General features: G+C 44.2%; 2 protein-coding genes across 4 annotated transcripts in view; both read left to right on the forward strand.

Annotated features, from left to right (window-relative positions):
* Nucleotides 1-25,638, forward strand: part of rabgap1l (RAB GTPase activating protein 1-like) — a 151,938-nt gene that overhangs the window by 43,603 nt on the left and 82,697 nt on the right. The gene's annotated exons all lie outside the window — the stretch shown is intronic.
* gpr52 (G protein-coupled receptor 52) lies at nt 3,512-7,997 on the forward strand. The gene has a single exon (XM_020480237.2). It carries the CDS (start codon nt 5,363-5,365, stop codon nt 6,479-6,481), a length of 1,119 nt encoding a protein of 372 aa, XP_020335826.1. The 5' UTR covers nt 3,512-5,362; the 3' UTR covers nt 6,482-7,997.

A 25,638-nucleotide genomic window follows, 5' to 3' on the forward strand; every position in this document is an offset into this window, starting at 1 on the left:
ATGTGGTGTCGAGGGCTCGATGATACCCACATTATGAATTGGCCTGTCTCCACTCGATGATGATGATTATTCTAATGCAGATTGAAGCCTAAGTGAGTGAGTTGTGGCTGGTTATGGGGGGTATTGATGTCGTAAACCAGGGCACATTTCACTTGACTTTCTGACGGCGACACGTATTTGAATAATTGCACATGGCACTTCGACAGAAGGCTGGGTAGGAATGCAGAGAGGAGAAAGAGGGCTGTTCTCTCGTTTTGTGTATGTGATACGTGGAGTATTTTTATAGGGGGGCTCTCAGTGAATGTTTCTGATAGGACAGTATAACAGTTTAAGGCATGTTTATCGGCCAAGTTACCATTGAGACTTAATCGAAGCTGGTACTCAGGTGTCTTGGGTACAGAGACAAACAAATCATGTCTTTTGCGCTGCAAAAATTCACTTTTTGACTGAAGTATTCCTTGGATGAATCATTTCAAACAAGTGTCTTCTCAGCACAGGAATATTTTTTTGTTTTGTGTTTCCTTGGTAACTCCTGGTTTGAACTACACACACACACACACACACACACACACACACACACACACACACACACACACACACACACACACAGTCTGTGTAGCGCTTTGCTGAGAGTAAGCGTGAAACTAAAATTTTCACAACCTTTTACTCTCCCTGTGTGATCTGCCAAAGGTGTGCTGCTGTTGAACCATGGCTTAAAACTGATTGAAAGCTATTTGGAGTTGACTCCTCAGAAGAGCCATTTCACGTTAGTTCCTCTGTCCGGATCAATCAATACCAATGAGAAAAGTTGTGTGGTGGTTCAGATTGGAGGTCTCAAACGCTGTGGTGTTGGTCTGTCTCTGAGATTGGAAGTCACCGTCTGTGGAAATAAATGTTGTTTTCCCTGAATGAAGATCTATTTTTTTTTTCTCCCTTTCTGTGATTCTCAGGAATTTCACAATTGACAACTTCAAATGATTATTATTATCAATATTTAAATTATTTGATTACTAGGCCTAATTTATATCTCAAATATACTATGAGAAAAATAAAACAATTTAGATAGTATTTTCAGAGTTGCAGTGATGCACTAAACTGTGTTATTTATTTTTGAAGAGCCTGTTCATGGATGAAACGTGAAAAACGGCTCAAGCATTGGCCCAGACAGAAGGTCTCAGTTTCAGGGGTAAAATTGTTCTCTTCAGAGGCTGTGCTAGATTCAATTCTCACTTGAATTCCGCTAATGCAGTCTCTTCCACTCAGGCCCGCAATGAAATCAATTTCGGTCTTTATGACGCATGCCATTAAATCTTTGAGGGATCTTTTTGCTTTTTCTCAAGGTGCTTCAGCTACATTTTTATGTACCGTCATATTTGGCCCACACTCCAGCTAGCTTTGCAGTGGCATTTAGTTAGAGTCTGCAATCAAAGGTAGCACCAGCAGTGTGGAGAGTGGGGCTAGAAGTAATCAGACACCCACGCGTTCTAACCCACAGACAATGCTGTACACTGGGATGAGCTGCCATGGAAACATGCTTGGATTTATTGAGTTCGTTCTACTTGTGATGCTCTTCCGTGCCCATATTCTGTTGTCTATGTGTCTGATTTAAACCCTTCTAATGTGATGCTCCTGGATACCCGGCTTGGCCTTGATGGACATAGCCTCCAAACCAAGTTGTGGCAAACAGAGCTAAACTCCCATTGGTTGCCCTGAAAAATGCTCCTCGTGAAAGGCTATGTAAATAATCAGGTCTTGATCAGGTCACGCAGCCCCGACCAGTCGCCTCCGTTCACGCAGCCCCGACCAGTCGCCTCCGTTCACGCAGCCCCGACCAGTCGCCTCCGTTCACGCAGCCCCGACCAGTCGCCTCCGTTCACGCAGCCCCGACCAGTCGCCTCCGTTCACGCAGCCCCGACCAGTCGCCTCCGTTCACGCAGCCCCGACCAGTCGCCTCCGTTCACGCAGCCCCGACCAGTCGCCTCCGTTCACGCAGCCCTGACCAGTCGCCTCCGTTCACGCAGCCCCGTCCAGTCGCCTCCGTTAACAGTGCACGCCATGCTTTGTCTTCACCTCGTGAAGAATCACTAACCTGAAAAACAGATGTTTCTCGTCTGAGAAATGTTGTTCAACTGGGATGTTTCAAGGCCTCATCACAAAAGGTCTGCCCGTCCTCGGGACAGGCTGAGGCCCAACCAAGGGCAATACTGGGAATCCAGTGAGCTTTCCCTCGCATAATAGGCTAGGAGCTTGATGGTGAAATAGGTTGTATACCACACTTCTCCCTAGAGGAGGAGATGATGATGATGATGAATCTATATAGCTACAATGTTTACAGTATAATTTTTTTTGTAGTGGATAAAATGTAATTTTTTCCAGTTACCTAAGTTATTGTACTTCCTTTTGTATATTTTTACAACACTATTTATTTGTTGGAGTGACCTTAGTAACCTGGGTTTAACTGTATAACTCTCTTGACATTTAACCTTAAATTCTATGCAACCTGATTTTGTTCTCTGGCTCTAGCGTATGGTAATGAATCATTCAACTCTCCTTTTCTCATAACGCATGTTGTGAAGCGTCAGCACTAGGTTGACCTGGGCTTTTTGTCTTGTGTGCCGTAGCAGTTTTTTGTTGTTGTTATGCTTCGATTATTGTACTCTTATTGAGCAGCTCGACACTGATCTCCCCACTCTGAGGCCCTAGTACCTCCATCTCTCTCTTGAGTGTTAACCAGTGTTAGTGTGAGCTACTGTACGCCAGCGGTGACAAAGAGCCCGGACATCGGCTGTCTGCTTGTCCCAACACAGAGCCATAGTGGCTGGGATCAAAAGGGGGAGGAGGAGGTCACTACCATTGTTTTTATAGCCCCTTCTCTAGTTGGGAACTTAAGAGTTCAGTTCTAGAGCTAGAGCTTGTGGAAGTTGCTTTAACAGCATAGCTTTGTTGTTTGTCCTAGTGTTTTAGTTGAGCCTGAACTCTGTAATGGTATACAGACGGTTTACCTCTGAAACCGCCCTCCTGCCTCCCCAATTTGCCGCAGCTTGTTACACTTTGTTGTCTGCCGGTGAAGGATGATCCCAACTAACTGAAATACCTGGCAACTGTAACTAAGGGGCAGGCATGGCTGGGCATGGTCATTGGTCGGAGCAATGGACAGGGGGCTAGAGAAGGGGAGAGGGGAAGCAAAATGGGGAGGAGGGGGCTAGTTAATAGAAAATGGACAGAGATTAGCTTAGTCATTTCGTAATAGGGAACATGTCCAAATTTAGCTCTCTGAAAAAAGAGATGGTGAGAGAGAGACTGAGTATTGTGGCTGGGTTGAGAGAGGACCTCAGGTGGAGCCTAAATGGGAGTGGGTAGAGAGAGAGACACTGTATGAGAAGGAGGGGGTAGAGAGTGAGCGGGTGTATGAGAGGGAGGGGCAGAGCATGGTTCCGAGAGAACGAGAAAGCCAGGGAGGGAGGGAGGGAGTGAGTGCCAGAGAGAGAGAGAGTGTGTGTGTGTGTGTGTGCAGGGTAGAGGGAGTGTGCGGAAGACAGGGAGAGGGAGAGCGTGAGCGAAGGGAACGGGAACTGTAAGCCAGTCACAGTATCTCCTTCCCACTGCACCAGCGGTGATGGACAGCTCCTCTCCTCGCCGCTCTTCAAAAGGTTCCTATTTATTTTCAGTAGCTTTAGCTTTGTCTTCTGTACTTCACTCCAGGAAATTGTATTTTTGTCTGTTCAGGTATTTATTTGTCGTAAGCTCAGTTCGACTGGGGAAATGAGAGGAGAGAGAGACAGAGGACAGCACTGAAACTGGGACTGTCTCTGTACTGGTGGAGTGGTTTCTCTTTTTTTTGTGCCTGGGTATTTGCTACGAGGTGCAGACGTATTGGGTGGAAGAAAGAGTCGAAAGGCCAGAAAGCCACGCCTCCCCTAAACAAAAAGCTAATTTGAATGGACATGTATAAGTAATATTATCAATAGTGGAAACGAGGGGAGGCTGATGTAAAGCGCTTTCACCCGTAGCTATTTGGGGAATGTCACTGGCAAAACAGAACCAAAAACAAGTTGAAGGGATAAAGAAGTGGAATGCAGATCCCACACCCATCTCAGAGTGTGTCCTGAAGAGGATTTCTAAGACGACACAGTCAGAGGAGCTGAGACACTCAGATGGCCTCTACCGGCTCTAGTACCCATTGATTGGGATTGTGTGTAAGACTGTTGGCAACTCCAAAATTCTTTGCCTCAATCTTCTTTACAACCAGCTTTTGCCTCTCACAACCTTGAGGACGAAAGTTTCATAAAAGTGTGTGGATTGGGGATTTCAGAGATCAAAGCTTGATTTGTGGATCCAGCGTGCGCGCGCGCTCGTGCACACGCAACAGAATACGGATTTTGCTGCGCATCGTTTAGCCTCTCTCTGACTGGAGAGCATTGTAAACATAATTCCCCCAGTGCTCTGTGGAACGAGAGCTGTGACATTAACACCCGCTGAGAGCCCAGTGTTTTTCTAGCGTGTCTGTGTTTTGATTCGGACAATAGCTGAGCATACATGGGGTCAAGACTCGCTACTCCAAAATAAGAGGATGCATACAACAGGACTGAAAACGAACTGCTGCACTCCAGACTTTAGAAGGGACTTTATTGGAGGTAAAAACCAAACACAATGGCTAATGTGGATGTAAATACTCCTATGACTTGTGGATTTTCTCATCTGCTCTTTTTCTGACGCTGAACAAGCTATTTGAAAGCCTGAATGACATTCTTGTTCTAACAGTAAATGTTTTTACACTTTTTTCTCTTATCGATAGTCTCAAGATAGGAGTCACATGCTCCTTGTCTTATTTAATCAGCAGTAGGATCTGCACCGTGTCTGCCTGCATGCTTCTTTCCCACATGTCAACTACCCTGCACCTCCTGCGCTTTTTGCCCTTGTGAGGACAGCCCCTGCCCTCATCCCCTAGCCGCCCAGAGGCAGGAGATGTGGCCAGGGACTGTCAGGGACCGCAGTGGGGATCCCTGCCGCCGGGATAGATGCTTGGTGTAACATTGGCCAACCTTTTTCTGTTTGTGGAGGCAATATATATTTTTCTTTCTTCAACAATAACCCCACTGACTCTAAGCATGACTGATCAGAAAAGGAGAGCCAAGCTGGTACTCTTGTTTTCCTGTGGGCTGTATTGATTTTCGTCAGTCAGTGTTCATTTGATTGAGACCCAACTATGTGAGAGCAAAAGTGAAAGAGAGGGAGGATAAAGCTCTGTTTGCTGTGGGAGGCTACAGACAGACAGCAGGGGCGGACTGGTCTCCAGTTACAGACCATCTGCATCACAGGTGGCACAGCACAAACCTGACCCACCAGGACCGCGCCCACAACAATGAATCAGTCAGCGCTGACAACAGACCTGGTACCCACTGCCAACAGCAGCCTTGTGGGCCCGGATCCCAACCACTCTTGCCCCCTTGGCTGGGGCCAGAACGAGGGCCTGGAGGCCTGCGTCTTGGAGACTGCCGTCATCGTGCTACTGACAGTGCTCATCATCGCTGGAAACCTGACGGTGATCTTCGTGTTCCACTGCGCCCCACTGCTGCACCACTACACTACCAGCTATTTCATCCAGACCATGGCCTATGCTGACCTGCTGGTGGGCCTCAGCTGCCTGGTGCCCACCCTGTCCCTGCTGCACTACCCGGCCGGCGTCCAGGAGCCCATCACCTGCCAGGTCTTCAGCTACGTCATCTCGGTACTCAAGAGTGTCTCCATGGCCTGCTTGGCCTGCATCAGCGTGGACCGTTACCTGGCGATCACCAAACCCCTGTCCTACAACCAGCTGGTGACGCCGTGCCGTCTCCGTGGCTGCATCGCTCTCATATGGGTCTACTCCTGCCTGATGTTCCTGCCCTCCTTCTTTGGCTGGGGCAAGCCAGGCTACCACGGAGACATCTTTGAGTGGTGCGCCCACTCCTGGCCCACCTCTGCGCTCTTCACAGGCTTTGTGGTGTGCCTGCTATACGCTCCCGCTGCTCTGGTTGTCTGCTTCACCTACTTTCACATCTTCCGCATCTGCCAGCAGCACAACCGGGAGATCAGTGAGAGGCGGGCACGCTTCCCCAGCCAGGAGATGGAGGCCGGGGAGGGTGGTGGCAGTGGTAGCGGCGGGGGGCACCACACGGGTCACGGGCCTGACCGGCGCTACGCCATGGTCCTCTTCCGCATCACCAGCGTCTTCTACATACTCTGGCTGCCCTACATCATCTATTTCCTTTTGGAGAGCTCACACGTGCTGGACAGCCCCGCCCTGTCCTTTGTAACCACCTGGCTGGCCATCAGCAACAGCTTCTGCAACTGCGTCATCTACAGCCTGTCCAACAGTGTGTTCCGCCTGGGCATGCGCCGCCTCTCGCAGACACTCTGCTCCTTCAGCCACTGTGCAGCCGACGACAGGGACTTTGGAGAACCCAAACCCAGGAAGAGGCCAAAGTCCTGCTCCATCTGAGGAGTTACAGGCTATTGTTAAAGAAGCCACACATTTGGTTACACAAGGTTACATCTTTACAAAGCTGCTGACTATTCAATTGACAGGGCTGTCCCAAAGAAAAATACTTTAGGCTCTGACGGTTTGTTTGAAGAATACCAATGACTTTGCTGTATTCATGCCAAGTCATGATTTATGGGCAAAAATGTGATTGCTGAGAGAAGCTAGATTTTTGTAAAAGTTTAGTTTCTGAACTAAGTGGATGAGAGATTGGCACTACATTTTGACTTTAGACCTGCGAAGTGGGGTATAGCTGGTAAATCAAAGTTTATTGGTCGCTTACACAGTTTAGCAGGTGTTATAGCAGGTGCAGTTAAATGCATGTTACTAGCTCCTAACAGTGCAGTAAAATATCAAACAAGTACAAACAAAACCAAAAAAACAAATGTCAGAACAAATCAAATTAACTCCAATATCAGTAATCCATATGCTGTACATGTACTGTATGTACAGCCTTATGTACAACATCATTCCACCATGGTTACCATGGTTACCTCAGGCTTTGACGTTTACATTTGTTTGTTTCTCGTCAGTCAGGTTAAGTAAAGGACAAAGTTAGGACAAAACACTTTCCTCAAACATTGATGGTGACCTCATGATTTTACTGTCTCTGATTTCACAGTTTTGTGGACTAAAATGCATTGAATTTGAATGCCAATATTGGACTGCTACTATAGGCCTGTGTTCTTAGTAGGCACACGAAGGCTGAATTAGTACAGACATCAACACGTAATCCTCATTTGCATACACTCCCTTTAGGAGTTCACATGTGCGTGCAAATGGCTGACTATTCACTTACTGTATATACATGCTCCTTGGCAATGGTGGCACCCACCACACTGATGTACATAACAACAGATTGACCTGTCATGACAAAGTTTTGCAGAGTTTGCAGAAGGTTTGTTAGCAAACACAACATTGTTCAATGTGTGTTAAAAGACTTTCGGGCAGCCCTAAACAGAGAGACGTGGGAGTCAATTTCACGAGTTAAGCAAACTACAAAAAAAATCACAAAGCTGGTTTAGTTTTATTAGATATTTATATATTTTGCCGTGGAACTTTTTAGTAAAAAAAAAACCAACTTTGTCAATGCCTCAGATCCAGTAGCTGTTTAGATGAGTGATTGGTCATGTCCACTAGTGAACACTACCCTCTATCTTTGGCTGCACGTCTCCACTTCAGCATCAGCTTCAACAGTATGACTCTGTCCCCTTACCTTTTCCATGCTATGTGCAAAGCCTGTTCCTTTTTAGGTGCATTAAATGCATCATGACGACTGGTCTTGTTGTGTATTTTACTGTTTGATACAGCACAGGTGTAGTCATTCCAAGCTTTTCTCCTACATTCTCAGAATTCTGCATTTTATTTTAACAGATCATGTTGAAATATCCATACAGGGGCACATTTTCAGTAATACCCAAACAATTGTGAGATGAGATTCTTATGGTTGTAGGCCATGTGTAGGTAGACCTGTGTGGAAAAAACAAGCAGCACAGCCAACTTAAACTCTCTATATCGTGACTCTTTATGTTCAACATTATGCTGCTTAACCTGTGTATTCATTCCTCTTTTTGCTTTACAGATGGTTCTGTATATGTGCCTAAAGATATATATATTTTGGAAAATAGATCACAAAGATGTACATTCTGTTCTTCTATATGGTTACAAGGATACACTGCACTTATTTGTATTTATTTTTTACACTGGCTGCGTGACATTGCATTTTGTAACGTGACCTTCCTTTTGACTTGACCCAAAATCCATCAAGCTTGTATTTGCAGTAGTACCATACAATGGTACCATCTTGTTTCAACACCTTTTCAAATCAAATCAACTTTTATTTGTCACATGCCCCAAATACAACAGGTATAGACTTTACTGTGAAATACTTACGAGCCCTTTCCCAAAAATGCAGAGTTAAGAAGTGAAAAGGAAATAGTAACACAATAAAATAACAATAACGAGGCCATATACTGGTACCGAGTCATTGTGCAGGGGAATGGGGTAGTTGAGGTTGTATGTACATGTCAGTAGGGTGAAAGGTGACTTGGCAATCAGGATATATAATAAATCAAGTAGCAGCAGTGTATGTGAAAGTGTGTGTGTTGGCGTCAATATGCGCGCGTGTGTGTGAGCGTACAGAGTGTATAAAACATAAGGGACACCTTACTAATATTGAGTTGCACCCCCTTTTGCCGTCAGAACAGCCTCAATTCATCGGGGTGTGAACTCTACAAGGTGTCAAAAGCATTCTACAGGGATGCTGGCCCATGTTGACTCCAATGCTTCTCACAGTTGTCAAGTTGGCTGGGTGTCCTTTGGGTGGTGGACCATTCTTGATACACACAGGAAAATGTTCAATGTGATGAACCCAGCAGCGTTGCAGTTCTTGACACAAACCGGTGCGTCTGGCACCTACTACCATACCCCGTTCAAAGGCACTTCAACTTTTGTCTTGACCTTTCACCCTCAAAGGCACACCTACCCAATCCATGGCTGTTGTCTCAAGGCTTAAAAAATCCTAATTTATCCTGTCTCCTCCCCTTCATCTACACTGACTGAAGTGGATTTAACAGGTGACATCAATAAGGGATCATAGCTTTCACCTGGTCTCTCACACACTACATACCCACCCACACTGCCTCATTATTATGTTTATTTTCCATTTCTCTCTTCAGAAACCTACCATCACACCTGATTCTCTCTAGACTGATTCTCTCTAGAATTACCCACAGATAGTTATTTCTGTTCGCACGCTAAAGCAAGTCTCACACATGGAGAGAAAATATTTCTCACTTCTCAAACAATGTGCCATCTTTTATAAATGGTAAATCAATATTGTTGACAAGCTACTTTCTCTCTGGATTTTGCTTTATAGTATATGTTGTACTGGTAGTTTCATGAGATTTTAATTGGTTACACTTTCCACAGTAACGCTAGTGGAATGTAGTTTCATTCTAACAAACAAGTTATTGAGAATATACCACTGACTCATTTTTTGTTTTCAGAAAACAGTCTGTGGTCACTAGGTAGTGTAATTACCTAACCGTTATACAATCTATATTGACACTGCAGTAAGTGTTACCCAATTCATTTAGTTTCTCCTTAGTTCATTTGTGGCTTCGCTTCCATTTAGTTTCCATCCTTTTTTTTTTTTTTTAAGGTAATTTCTCTGCCAGTAGTTGAATGAACTGTGTACTGATTCAGTAACACAGGTTTCTTTTATACCCATGTGCCACTAAATGTTCACTTTTCCTCATGTCTATTATAATGACCAAACTAGTTTCCAATTTCTTTCTGAAGTGATGAAAATGCAAAAATTTTCAAAAACAACTGACTTCAAGTGCATTTGTTAGGGTGTTGTATCTTACAGATGTGATTTAATACAGTACAACGTCTTTATTTATTTATTTATTTTATTCAAAATTGATATGCTACTTTGTTTTAATATGAGTATGTATAGTATCTGTTTTGTGTTCAGGCAACAACAAAAAACGTACAAATAATCGTATGACAAAATCTCGCCCAGTGACGACTCATACCAACTAGGCTGCTTTATATGACGTGACATGTTTTGGATTAGACGACAAATCAAGAAATTACACACCATCTATTTTTTTATTTCTGAGATTTTGTCAAAGGCTATGGTTTTGCTGTTGCTGCCAATCCAATATAACTGATAAAAATAAAAATCTAGTAATGTTGCCTTTGAGCACTGCCTTGCGTTGTTCATGTCTCTAGCATTTTACTGGTGCTGAGTTGTACTGTACTTAAGAAAATGATTAAAAAGCAGGCAATGATTTGAAAGGGTGATTCACTTGGCTAGTTTCTAGGATTATATGCATAAGATAAATAACTTAAGTGAAAATTTAACTGACATTCAGTATGCTAATGCTGTAGCTCTGTGTGTATATATATGGTCTGTAGGGTTGTTTGTAGCTATTCAAATCCAAGGTGAACAGAGTTCATCACTAGACCGAGGATTAGCCTGCGTTTTACTGCACTGCACAACACACACAGCAAGGCATGCACTCTGTCTGTGGCTGGATTTCCAAAGGTTACTCTGCCTGCAGCCTCTGAAGGGAAGTAAGATATGTGCAGTTAGAGGAAACATAATGTGACCTTTTTCCCTTCAGCATATCTAATGTTTGTCTGGTCACAGAGGTCTTTGGACTTTGGGAGGTCATGAATAGACTGAACAACGACCACTTCTCTACATGTTTACATGTAACTTATTTAGTGGGTGTACTTATGCAGAGAGACTTAGTCAGTGCAGTCCAATTTAAGGTAGATAGGCCAGACAACCACATAGCAAAGTTAAAATGTACTCTTTTCCTTAGTTGGTAGAAAGTCATGATAATGAAGCTTCATTTGAAACTCTTTACTTTTGTGGTTATTTTGTCGTGATGCATGCAGAGGTTAAGCAGAGTGTACCATGTGTACACCTGTATACGCTACTGTACCCTTAGGGTGTTGACCGTAATGTACCTTTCTAATGGACAATGCAGACTGAGGCTATGCAGGTACTTTGCCCTTTCCTGACATTGTAGATGATGTACACCGTGTCACTAGCGCCCAGACCATAGAGAAGCGCTCGTTATTTGGCAGCACCTTCATTATTGCCTTGCTGCCACCGGGTCTAATTTCACTGAGGAAAGCTGGGGCCAGCAGTAATTTGCCTGTTGAAATTTATACATTCAACTGTTAAATCAGTCAAGTGGCTTACGCTCACGCTATTCCCCTTCCGGAGGATGTTTTGATTAACCGGGCGTTGAACTTATTCAGACGGTTCAGGGAAATATTTTTCTGCGGCTAAACTGGGTAACACTTTAATCTTTTTGTCTTCTTTCAAATCAGTCCCTCGGACTTGTGTTGTGCATGCAGAGAGCTGTGGCAGACATTTTGACGTGCTCTCAGATGACTATCAGTATGTTTGTTACCAATGGCAGTCAGCCCTGCCGTGCTCTCCCTCTCTTTCTGACAGCCCTGCTGTACAAGACTTTCTCTAAAATGGCTGGGGAAAACGTCTGGTGTCTCTGGGGTGTTCTGCCGCTTGATCGCCTTCCGTGCTCGGTGGCACTCACACTCCCCTGGCTCTGGACTCAACGGCGCTCAGTAGGTGGCTGTTGCCCAGCCGCTGATACAGCCTTCCGTGCTCGGTGGCACTCACTCTCCCCTGGCTCTGGACTCAATGGCGCTCAGTAGGTGGCTGTTGCCCAGCCGCTGATACAGCCTTCGCACATAGCGTTCGGGAGGAACCTGTACACTCACACGTTCTAATGTTAAGTTGGCAAGGTGCTGACCTGCCGGGTTGAGCTGTGAGTGGATGTTGCATGCTGGTTATTATTCCATAGAGGGTATTTTTAGGCTGCTGTTACAGCACAGAGCACACCTTTGTTAAGCCCTTTTTCTTCCTGCCATTAAACCACAGACTAGGAGGTCACGTTATCAACATCCATTTTTCTGGAAGGCCAATGTGATAAGCTCAACCTGTTGCTATGCTTTATGTTGCTCAGTTGTCTCTTCGACACATGCTGCCCCTCAGTCTATACTACTGTGTTACACGGCTGAGGTTTGTTGTGTTTAGTCAACACAAATGAGTTTCCCTTAAACCGTACGTTGCCCTTTCTCATCCCTCACTTTCCCAGCATATAGCATTCAGCATTTTGTTCTTACTTCACGCCTTTTATCCATATGCATGAAGACCAAACCAAGAGGAGGGGAGTATTTATGGCCCAATCCTCTCCATGCTACTGTATTATGAATTCCCTTTAATATTAATCAGTGTAGCTGCACCTCGTCCTTCCATCTAACGCCGGTGCTCCTGATGCTGGTGCACTGAGAGTGCCACTCAAGGATGAACACCTGGACCCTTCAGAGAGGCGGAGATTAGCTATTCACAACCCTCTTCCATGCCTTCCGAACAGCTTTAATGGCTACTCTGCATACCACCCCCCCCAAACACACCACCACTATACCCAACCCCATGCGTTTTACATGGAGCACCTCTGCCTCCTTTTTGAAAGGCTTGGCGTGTGTTTAACCAAACAGGTGCTCGACCCCATAACTTTGCAGGAGTGTCTTGTGTGATGAAGGAGCAGCAGGAGTATCTAGCAGTTCACTTTAGGTGAAGTCTGTAACGTCGGAGCCACTTCCGGGTCAACTTCACCACCCTGCCCACTTGAAAATAAGAGGACTCATCCCTCTACCGCATGGCACTTGTGTAGATCTGAGAGGATTCCAGAAGTAAAAGCCGTCTGGTGGAAATTCCATCGTAATCTCCTAAACCAGTGGTTTTTAAACTTTTTCAGCGGGGACCCCATTTCCAGCAGAATTTCTGGGGACATTTATTTTTACCCCAAGAATTTCTCGTGACCGCACCCCACCCCAAATCTTATGGCACAACTTTAAAATCCGTAAATGTTGATTTTTACATAAACAAATAACCTTATCAAAATGAAAAGTTTACATTTATTCAATGAAGTTGTGTTTTTCAAATGATCTTTCTCAAACTTTTGTATATTTTCCCCATGCAATAATATGTATGTTTTTTTAGTTGCCGACCAATCTGGAGTTCCCCTGCGACCCCGACTCTGAATACCAATGTCCTTCACGGTACACTGGTGCTTTTACCGTATTCCTTATACCTATCCAATCTTTACAGATATGTGTAAAGTGCATAGGGGTAGGATTGGAAAATGTATTTGGGATTGGGCTCTGTAATCACACCTCCAGACCACTATGTTTAAGATTGCCATTTCAAACACAATTGTTCCTATCCACAATTGCAACCATCCCTGCTTCACCTTGATCGTCTCCGTACACGCCAAACAACGGACTATGATATCTCTGAAGGAGTGGCAAACTCAGGATTCTCCTGTCTGTGTGGTATCCCTCCCTGCCACTCCTGAGCGAGACTGGCGATGACAGATGATTGGCCTGCGGTCTGTTGACGCTAACGTGCGCTGATAGCTGCCCACTCACCGCTATTAGGCTGGTCGTATACCCGCCTCGCCAGCTAGCACCATCTGGAAGCCCGTGTGGGTTACATCAGAGAGATGAGGGGCGTAGTGTTGGCGTGAAAGCCAACCACCACATACAGTATACTACAGAGGTAAAGTGCTGTGAATGGGAGACTTCTGAAGTATTTCAATAGGGGTCCCATGCAAAGTGATATCACTGTTATCACGGTGTCTCACTGTCAACAGATGGAAGGGGGTTTGAACCTTTCCTGGGAAAGTGGAATGAAACAGAGATGTTGATCAATGAGATTACAATCTATATTCGCCCACTCAAAAAGACAGCCAGAAGTTTGTTGAAATCCCAATGTATCACTATGCTTTCAACCATCTAAAAGCACAGCCGAATTCCAATGGAAAAACAATGTCTGATTTTTGGTTTAGTTGTCATCGCTGAACTTTTAAACCAGCACAACAAAGTTAAAATGGGAATACAATGTCAGAAACAAATTATTTATAAGGGAACTTCATGTGTTATCACTATGCTTATTTTTTTTATAGCAACACCAAATGACCTGGATTGGAGTTACATTTCAAGTACATCTGGGCAGATTAATATAGCAATTGTGAAATCTCCACTGACCTGCAATCTTCAACGTGCATGCTTTCTAGGTGCTTTATATTTATATTGACCTCAATGTGGCCATGTATGTGATACTCATTTTAAGGTTGAATAAATACTGTTACATTAGTTTGTAAGATGGTGAATAGCCTGAAGTTAGAGCTGTCTTACAACAGAAATATTGAATGGTGTTTGGTTGACAACGCAACCAAATATCAACATTTTAAATGAACCGTTTCTACTGCTTTTATAGTTTCATCTGTGGCATTGACTGTCTGGCTTTAATTCCAGTTTGGCTATACATTTATAATTTGTTATGTTCTATTCACGTCTCCATCTCAAATCAAATGTTATTAGCTTACTTACAAGCCCTTAACCAACAATGCAGTTCAAGAAATAGAGTTAAGAAAATATTTACTAAATAAACTAAAGTCAAGTAAAAAAACAAACAAATCAAATAACAATATTGAGGCTATATACAAGGGGTACTGGTACTGGGTCAATGTGTCTGAGCAGAATTACCGTCTTACTTCAATTAGCCATGAAATCCCTAGTTTTGATAGCGACTGTTTTCTTGACCCTGTGCCGCGCCATTTCCCCCACGTTGGCCAGCCCCCTAGCAATTTGATTTCTAGCCAATGAGCTTTAGCCCCTCAAATTTTGTGTGACAGCTAGCAAGAGGCCTACCAGTGTCATCCAGTGAGGTTGCAGGGCGGGCCTAATGGCTCAGCAGAGAGGCAGAGGGAAAGCAATGACGTGGTGCCCATATCGGCACATGCTGCGTGTGACACAGTCCATCATTTTCGGGGACGACTTTTGGCTTGTGTGTGCTTTTTTCAGAATTACTGACAAAACAGTATACAAATACAAGACAACCTCTTAAGTGGAAATCTCTCAGAAATCAGTCTCATGATAGCAAAATCGTAATAGTCGGTGAGAAATCTGAACGCTAAGCAGGGCTGAGCTTATTAACCCCTGGATGGGAGACCAAAGGTACAGTATACATTCTCCAGTAGGAGGTGCTGCCCAGCCTGTTGTTAGTGGATATGACGTTGAAGATCTGAAATTGTTTTATATTTTAACATTTTATATAAGCTCTGTCTGTTGAAAATAGGTTACCATGATGACATAATCCTGTTGTTGAAATGTCACCCTCAAAACATCAATTTATGTTAATTACTTTTTTCAAATCTAATGTATTTTACGCAGTAATTCCAAGTCACAATATGTTGACAAATTACATTGAAACAAAGTTGTGCCCAGTGGGTAGTGTTCTCCTCTATGGTTGCTGGGTTGGAATTTTCCTAGTGCCCTCTTTGCTGAGTACTACATAGCTTGTAGAAAACAACAACACAAAAATGGCATGTATGGTAGTGGATGCATATGTGTGCCTGAAGTATAGGGAACTTCCCATTATAAAAAAAAAAAAGTGGATTCTGGCAAATAGTTTTCGGTCTCAATTGCATCATCTGTCTTTTTCTGTGTTGTCTTTTACAATGTAGGGTCAAAGTACGAAAAAAAAGATACACACTTTGAGAATCTCTCCCCTATAGCACAATGTCATCTGTATTACTGTGGCTACCTCCCTTATGAAAACCCATTTAGGCCAATGTTATTATTTAGGCACTATGCTCTTGACAAGGGAAGAACGGCAATGTTACAGATATGGCTGTAATGTCCTTATCTCTCCAGAATGGGAGGGATTCCAAATTGCTTATTGGTGATAAGGGACACAATGTTATTTTTAGCCTGATGAGAATATGTAATTATTTAGCGTGTGTATTATATATAGCTCTGCCCCACCGGCAGTGTATCAGTGTGGATGCCAACCTCCTTCAGTATCAGCCCTAGCTGCCAGGCACCTGTGCCCTGCCTGACTGTAGGCACTCAGCTCCCCGTCCGCGCACACATCCCACACCTCCACAGGGCGGGGGCCAACCTCCGAGAGATGGACACATAGAAAAAGAGAAACTGAGAACATTAGTCTAGAAAAATAGAGAAAGGCAGAGCAAAAGAGCGATGGAGAGAGACTAAACATAGGAGACAAAATTATGGAGAGAGAGATTGGCTATCCAGCATTTGGAAACACAATGTAGTTGTATTTCCATATTTCTTATTCTTTCTTGCTATGGTCATGTGTACTGCCTTGTGAGGTATAGTGGTGTTCATTGAGTGATTGATTGATAGATTGTGACATAGGAGAAGCTCTTGTTTTCGCTCTCCCTCCTTCATTCCCTTTGGTTCTTCACTCCAACCCAGCATACTGCTAAACCTCAGGTGGACTAAGCCTGGACAGACTAACGCACAGATAGACAAACTCTGTGTCCACCTTCACCCTTCTTAGGGCGTCTATTGCGCGTTCTGATATTGTATTCTGTGTATTACCAGGTACTATTACTGCACTGTAGGAGAAAGGAACACAATGGTTGCTACACTTGCGATAACATCTGCAAATCTGTGTACGCTACCAATAAACTTTATTTGATTTTTAATACAAATGTTATTACATTAAATCATGAATTAACAACCTATAAATACCACAAGACAGACGAGCAGCCCGCGGCCCTCAGGGCAGTGTTTCACATGATAATACGACCAGCACTCTGTATTAGGTTGTTGATTAGCAGCCCTCAGGCGTCGTCAGTAAGGCCAGTGTAACGACGGTGGTATTTACATAGGGAATGGGGGATGTTTTCCCTCGCTGTTTTCCCTCCCAGATTGGCTTGAAAAGAACTGTGTTTTCTATTTATTCTCACATGAGCACACGCACGCACATGCACGCGCTTTCACACAGCTGTCCTGTCCAGGTTAGCATTAGAGCACCACCAGGGACTAGAATTGGCCGTGAGTGCTTTATCCTTTTGCCACACCCCCATAATATAATACTCACTACAAAACGGCTTCAACACAAACAGAATCATTTGGAGATGGCCGTGTATGCAACATCACACACGCAAAACCCATCTTTTTTCTCTCTCCAGAATAGTCTCATCTCCCCCTCTTTTTCCCCTCTCCACACAAAACAAGGTACAGTGAGTTCACTGGTTAGAAATGGAGCAGGGGGATTGTTTATCATTGTGGTCTACCTCTCCTCTCTCAGGTGTCCACTGTTAGCTGAAAAGAAGGAAGATGAGCTCCAGAAGTTCTCTTCTGCTGGGGGGAGAGGAGGGGGGAGAGGGAGGATGAAAGGAGGGGGAGAGGGAGGATGAAAGGAGGGGGAGAGGGAGGATGAAAGGAGGGGGAGAGGAGGATAGGGGGAGGGGGAGAGGAGGAGGGGTAAAGGGAGGGGGAGAGGAGGAGGAGGGGTAAAGGGAGGGGTGGAGGAGGGGTGGAGGAGGGGGAGGGGGTGGGCATTTTGAGGGAGGGAGGGAAAGGATTGAGAAGTGTAATATAGGCTGCTGAGATGGAGATAAGAAAAAATAGTGTGTATTCTATTATTATACAGAAGCTTAACTGTTTTCTTGGGAGTTTTTTTGTAGCTGTTTATTTAGTTGAAAGGACAACAAATGGTGTGATTGGTTATGTTAATGTCATTAGTTTCATCGGAATGGCGGTGTTTTGATGAGGGCTACAGAGCACATCTATCAAAGCCCCTGTCTGATTTGTTCAGATAAAATGATCTTTGCGTTGTCATGGATACCAAGAGAGGATGATCAACACGTGAATGTTTTGGAATTAGTTAGGTTGGGATCGTGGTAGTTGTATATTATCTATTTGTTTCCATATTTTCGTAGGCAAAGAGTGTGTGACTGTTTCCTATCTGCAGTGTTTCCCCCTATTTGCAGCCCCACACTGCTCTCCCCTAGCAGAAGCCAGCCAACCTTGCGTCATCTGACTCTGGCCATTGTTTTCCTGTGAAAAGCCCAGCCAAGGGGGATCATGTGTCCCAGGGCCAGAAATAGCCCCCAGCCATGGAATAACCAACTAATGTCATTAGGAGGCTGAACAAACAGGTTATGAAGGCCCAAGGGAGCGAAAGAAAGGGAGCGAGAGAGGGGATGGCGGATGAGTGAAAATTCAGTGGCCGCCTCCATAAGGAGTTGACTGAGTTTTAGCATCGTTTAATCAGCCAACAAGTGGCTGCTTTGGAGGAGTGCAGTAACCGCCTCCCCTGGGGAGAGCGACAGCGTGTTTGTCTAGACTTTGGTCTCTAGTGAAGAGAGAACTTTCACTGCAGCCTTGGAGCACATAATAGGATGGTCTGTCTGGGTTTGTGTGTTGGCAACTGAACATGCACAAGCGTGTGTGTGTGTGTGTGTGTGCGCGCGTGTTACGTCAATAATAATGACTGCAGGCACTGGCTGCACAGATTGTGTGTTTGTCTTACAGTATCTTCCTCTTTTGGACTTGGTTGTTAGGTTTCAGTGTGTGTGTGTGTGCCAATATCTGCCTCTGGTAGGTTTCTGTGTGTGTGTGTGTGTGTGTGTGTGTGTGTGTGTGTGTGTGTGTGTGTGTGTGTGTGCGCTCGCCCCAATATCTGCCTCTGGTAGGTTTCACTGTGTGTGTGTGCTCACGCCAATATCTGCCTCTGGTAGGTTTCACTGTGTGTGTGCGCCAATATCTGCCTCTGGTAGGTTTCGGTGTGTGTGCGCTCGCGCCAATATCTGCCTCTGGTAGGTTTCACTGTGTGTGTGTGTGTGCTCGCTCCAATATCTGCCTCTGGTAGGTTTCACTGTGTGTGTGCTCGCGCCAATATCTGCCTCTGGTAGGTTTCACTGTGTGTGTGTGTGTGTGTGTGTGTGCTCGCGCCAATATCTGCCTCTGGTGTGTGTGTGTGTGTGTGCTCGCTCCAATATCTGCCTCTGGTAGGTTTCACTGTGTGTGTGCTCGCGCCAATATCTGCCTCTGGTAGATGTCACTGTGTGTACCTGAAACAAGGAGATACGTGTGATTGTGTGTTCATGCGATCCTACCTAACGCGTGCACAATTCGCATGCGTTTCTAATTGTATAATTCAAGGCTGCATCTCTACTCTCGTTGTTTTGAGCACAAAAACCCCTTTTTCTTTGCAGACGGCAGTCAGTGTAGGCTTTGGTTTGGTCACAACTGGGGTTGTGCCACGAAGGGTCAAATGGAGCCTGTGGGTGCATCCCTAATGGCACCGTATTCCCTATATAGTGCACTAGTTTTGACCATTGTCCCTGGTCAAAGGCACTACATAGGGAATAAGGTGCCATTCTGAATACACACTTTATACATTTTATTTTAAGAACTCATTTCACACCTAATGACACCCAGCAAAGAAAGGAGGTGACAGAGAAAGGAGGACAGGTAGCAGAGGGTGATCTCCACTTTTATCTCTACAATTATACTAAAGGCTGCTGTGTGTGTGTGTGTGTGTGTGTGTGTGTGTGTGTGTGTGTGCACGTGCATACCTACTGTATATGTGTAATATGGAGAATTGATGGTTCAGCATTCTGTCTCCAGCGACGTTTCAGCATGGTCTCCAGCGCTTCCTTACAGCAGCGCAAGACTGAAGTAGGGTAGCTATGGCAACTCTGAACCGCACTCTGCAAGGAAAGAGGTTTTTGAGAGTTTATTTGAAGTTTAAAAATAGGGCGCAATTAACATGCGTATTTCTGCCGCTCAGAAATAGCTGGGTTGTTATTCATTCATGGAAGCATTTATTTGGAAGATGTTTGTCTGCTATACACTGTAAATATAACTCCAAGAAAGATACAATGGAGTGGAGAGCGTTAAACGGCCATTTAGAATGTTGTCCTATCTTGAACATTCATACAGATGTACCGCAGAGGGTCTGGAGCCTGCTACTGGGAGGTGGAGTGGGGAAGGGCTTATATACTGTAGCGGTCTCTTATGAAGGGTTCAGCAGGAAAGACTGTGATGAGAGTTTGTTTGGACATAATGCGCAATCCTGGTCTTTAATCTGCTCTGACTCAAGTTGCTCTTTCTACCACAATGATATAAACTAAAGGTCTATCCGAGACCCGGTCCAAAATACAAACTTTCCCCTCTTGTCAGGGTCGGGTCCACATTTACGCAAGTATTCAGAGCCTTTACTCCATACTTTGCTAAAGCACCGTTGGCAGCGATTACAGCCTGGAGTCTTCTTGGGTATGACGCTACAAGCTTGGCACACCTGTATCTGGGGAGTTTCTCCCATTCCTCTCTGCAGATCCTCAACCTGTCAGGTTGGATGGGGAGCGTCGCTGCGCCTCTATGTTCAGGTCTCTCCAGTGATCAAGTCTGGCCTCTGGCAGGGTCGTTGTCCTGTTGGAAGGGGAACCTTTGCCCCAGTCTGAGATCCTGAGTGCTCTGGAGCTGGTTTTCATCAAAGATCTCTCTGTGCTTTACTCCCTTCATCTTTGCCTCAATCCTGACTAGTCTTCCAGTCCCTCCCGGCTGAAAAACATCCCCACAGCGTGATGCTCTCTCCACCATGCTTCACCGTAGGGATGATGCCAGATTCCGTCCCAACATGACGCTTGGAATTCAGGCCAAAGAGTTCAATCTTGGTTTAATCAGACCAGATGTTGTTCCTGATGGTCTGAGAATTCTTTAGGTGCCTTTTGGCAAACTCCAAGCAGGCTGTCATGTGCCTTTTACTGAGGAGTGGCTTCCGTCTGGCCACTCTACCATAAAGGTCTGATTGGTGGAGTGCTGCAGAGATGGTTGTCCTTCTGGAAGTTTCTTCAATCTCCACAGAGGAACTCTGGAGCTCTGTCAGAGTGACCATGGTTCTTGCTCTGACATGCACTGTCAACTGTGGGACATTATATAGACAGAACCCACCATTGACAGATCATGTCCACTCAATTGAATTTACCACAGGACAGGTGGACTCAAGTTGTAGAAACATCTCAAGGATGATCAATGGAAACAGGATCCACTTGAGCTCAATTTTGTGACTCATTGTGAAGGGTCTAAATACTTACGTAAATAAGCTGTGTTGTTTAAAAAAAAAAAAAATCTTTGGCATTATGGGATGGTGTGTGTGGATTGATTCTATACCTTTTTTCTGCAGTTTTAGAATAAGGCTGTAACGTAACAAAATTCTGAAAAAGTCAAGGGGGGTCCTAATACTTTTCGAATGCACTGTATGTCCTTGAACCGATTATTTTAAAATCACACACAGAAGTAGTTTATAAGGGATAATTGAGATGCGAATGGAAGCCTGCAGTACCCCGGTCAGGCTTCATCTTGAGTTACTCAATGAGAGGGGGTAGCACTAAGTTGGCTGGACATCCTGGAGATGCTCAAACTGTGCATGTTATGTCCCCATTGTTCGACATCTTTACCAACTTCTTCATTGCGCTATTTAGTCTTGACATAGGAATGAATGGTCATTGGAATGAATGGTCAGTCATTGACTTGGAGCACAAGGCAGGAGCTCCTTCGAAAGGTTGCTTGATCAAATCCCTGAGCTGACAAGGTAAAAATCTGTCGTTTTGCCCCTGAGCAAGGCAGTTGACCCACTGTTCCCTGGGTGCCGATGACGTGGATGTAGATTAAGGCAGCCCCCCACACCTCTCTGATTCAGAGTTAACTGGGTTAAATGCGGAAGACACATTTCAGTTGTACAACTTACTAGGTATCCCCCTTTCCTTCTACAGTGTCTCCGACACAATTACCCTCCTGTATGGAGCCCAGACCGCATTCGCTCAGGTCCTCTTTGCTGCTGTTGTATTTTAACGTGGCCTACTAGATTATTCTAATATACTGACATTGACACGGATATGAATATTTGTGTTTTTTCAGATGCTTCAAATAATTGCATCTAGTGATATTTTTGAAAATATTTTCTTAGTTTATTAAATGCTATTATGGCTTTTCTTGCTGTAGGTAAATAATTTGTGTGCTTTTGAAAATAATATTGGCCATGTCTGTCTGATTTTTCATGTGTTAGTGCTGTAATAATAAAAACACAAGGCCTACTTCAGCACAGCAGTCTCCCTCTGACTGTCTTGTCAAACGTGCTTTGAAACCTTCACTGTGCGTGTCTGTACTTGAGGTAGTGTTGTCACCATATCATTTTGACTTCCATACCATCATGATACTTGATACCACAAAAAAAAGTGTATTAGTTTAGTGGCAGAATGGCACTTGATCCAGACAGATAAACTTGGCTACTGCTCTGTTTAAAAGAAAAGGACATACCATTTTTGAAGACAGCCATGTATACAGATGACTATCCATTTAGGACTTATTTTATTGGCAACTTCTAGGATTACATTTTATTTTACTGATCATCGAAATTTGCATAGGAGAAGCCATCTCTTATTTTATAAAAGTATACGCTGTCTCTTTAAAAATGTAATGATGTCATTCTTGTGGCCGAATGTGGCTGTGGAATCATACTTTGTGGCTACGGAGAAAGGGACACAACCCATGTCCTCTGGTATAAACACAATATCAGGTGCCTCTGGGGGGGGGGGTGTACTTTATCTGGTGCCTCGTACCACCGGTCTGGCCACATTCCTATCCTGCTCCAGCACCATGCATCCAAGTGCACTCCACTTGGAATGGGCCTGCAGTTTCAAACTAATTCGAATGCACTGCCACTCATTGGCCATCAATGTCAACACGGAGACAGATGAGTTTGAAATCTGTCAAGACGACCAGATGTTGTCCCACCCGAGGGACATCACCCAAAATTCCTGGCCACGACAATAGGACAAATGTCACTGATTTTAAAAACGGAATGCCATCGTCTGAATATCAGCAGAATATATTACGGTGGCCTGGGGGAGAAATGAAACATGGAGATCCAGGTGGGCCAAGAGGGATGTCACGTGTTGCCGTCTGGTTTGTCTCTTTAGGCACTGCCCAGAGTACCAAGAAGTAAAGAATGCAAACCCTCTCTCTCTCAATGCTATAAATGACTGTGTTCAAGACGGTTGCTTGTGAGGTCTGTAGATGCACTGTGTTTTCTCCCCACGACACACTTAATAACAGGCCTTCAGCACGATCACACACAGCGCCACACATGCATAATTCATGAACAAGATTAATCTGTCTCTAAATGGAAATTCTCTAGTACTTGTGCTAAGTTTGTTAGCATTCTGGTAATAGATGCCCAATGGGCTTTTTTGCACTTTTATGACCCACTTGTGTACTAAGCCAGTAATACCATACATCTTGTTTTTTATATGTATATGAGAGAGCGACGGAGAGAGAGAGAGAGACAGGTGCAAAAAAGCCCATTGGGCATCTATTACCAGAATGCTAACAAACTTAGCACAAGTACTAGAGAATTTCCATAGAAGCTGCTAGCAAATTTTGATAATGAGCACAAGCAAGAAATAACTAATTGGAAAGACAAGCAATCCAGCTCATTATGTTACTCATTACCAGTCAAACGTTTGGACACCTACTTATTCCAGGGTTTTTATTTTATTTTTACTATTTTCTACATTGTAGAATAATAGTGGAGACATCAAAAATATGAAATAACACATTTGGAATCATGTAGTAACCAAAAAAGTGTTAAATCAAAATATATTTGTTATTCTTCATAGTAACCTCACTTTGCCTTGATGACAGCTTTGCACACTCTTGACATTCTCTCAACCAGCTTCATGAGGTAGTCACCTGGAATGCATCTCAATTAACAGGTGTGCCTTGTTAATTTGTGGAATTTATTTCCTTAATGTGTTTGAGCCAATCAGTTGTGTTGTGACAAGGTAGGGGTGGTATACAGAACATAGCCCTAGTTGGTAAAAGACCAAGTCCATGTTATGGCAAGAACAGCTCCAATAAGCAAAGAGAAACGAAGGTCCATCGTTACTTTAACACATGAAGTTCAGTCAACATTTCAAGATCTCTTCAAATGCAGTCGCAAAAACCATCAAGCGCTATGAAGAAACTGGCTCTCATGAGGACCGCCACAGGAAAGGAAAACCCAGAGTTACCTCTGCTGCAGAGGATAAGTTCATTAGAGCAACTCAGATTGCAGCCCAAATATATGCTTCACAGAGTTCAAGTAACAGACACATCTCAGCATCAACTGTTCAGAAGAGACTGTGTGAATCAGGCCTTCATTGTAGAATTGCTTCAAAGAAACCACTACTAAAGGACACCAATAAGAAGAGGAGACTTGCTTGGTCCAAGAAACACGATCAATGGGCATTAGAAATGTGTCCTTTGGTCTGATGAGTCCAAGTTTGAGGTTTCCGGTTCCAACCACTGTGTCTATGTGAGACGAGGAGTAGGTGAACGGATGATCTCTGCATGTGTGGTTCCCACCGTGAAGCATGGAGGAGGAGGTGTGATAGTGTGGGGGTGCTTTGCTTGTGACACTGTCAGTGATTTATTTAGAATTCAAGGCAAACTTAACCATTATGGCTAACACAGCACTCTGCAGCGATACACCATCCCATCTGATTTGCACTTAGTCCCACTATCATTTGTTTTTCAACAGGACAATGACCCAACACACCTCCAAGCTGTGTAAGAGCTATTTGACCAAATAGAGTGATGGAGTGCTGCATCAGATGACTTGGCATCCACAATCATCAAACCTCAACTCAATTAAGATGGTTTGGGATGAGTTGGAAAAGCAGCCAACAAGTCCTCAGCATATGTGAGAACTCTTTCAAGACTGTTGGAACAGCATTCCTCATGAAACTGGTTGAGAGAATGCCAAGAGTGTGCAAAGCCGTCATCAAGGCAAAGGGTGGCTACTTTGAAGAATCTCCAAATATAAAATATATTTTTATATTTATAACACTTTTGTTTACTACATGGTATCCATATGTGTTATTTCATAGTTTTGATGTCTTCAGTATTATTTTACAATGTAGAAAATAGTCAAAATAAAGAAAAACCCTTGAATGAGTATGTATGTCCAAACTTTGACTGGTACTGTAGATTTGGTTGAATTCAATGTTAAATATATTTTTTTTTAATTGGGTTGAGATTGGTGGGAAAAAAACGATTCCCTTGTGTTGATGGCTTTTTGCAAATCCAATCCTTTTTTCTGGTTCATTCAACGTCATCACATTTAATGTTTTTGTTTAAATGACGTGGAAAGTTTTTGCCCAGTGTGATATCAGTGTTGCCAGCCTTTATAGTGGGGAAAGAAAATGGGACACCTTTGTTTCACACCTTTTTTTGAGAGACAACCCCTAAAGGGACAATTGATGAACTGAGGGGACAGGAGTAAATAAGTGAGAATGGGAGAACATAGACACTTGATATTAACGTTTTAACTTCTGGCTGTGCCACTCATTGTGATGGTAATGCATTTGAATGTACCTCATGACTTCCATGGCTGTTTCCAATCCAACCACTTCTTTCAGATTCTGACCCAGGAGAACTTTCCCTGGAGGCGTGCCAAGGTTTAGTCCCCAGACAGGGATGCTCTCTGACACACCATGCTGCCTGTTCATCTGAGGCGCTGCTCTCCAGCGTGGTGCACTACACCGACTTTGCTCGCTCTCAATCGGGGGGGTGGTTGTGATGAGCACTTTGGCATCCCCCTGCGATCTGGGTCATGCCGCAGCAGGGTGGTCTGCTGGTGACAGGGCTGTTCCACTCAGCCGGGTGTGAGGATGGGTGAAGACATGCCCATCTGT

The sequence above is a fragment of the Oncorhynchus kisutch genome, linkage group LG4, assembly GCF_002021735.2.
Source record: "Oncorhynchus kisutch isolate 150728-3 linkage group LG4, Okis_V2, whole genome shotgun sequence".
Taxonomy (NCBI): domain Eukaryota; kingdom Metazoa; phylum Chordata; class Actinopteri; order Salmoniformes; family Salmonidae; genus Oncorhynchus; species Oncorhynchus kisutch.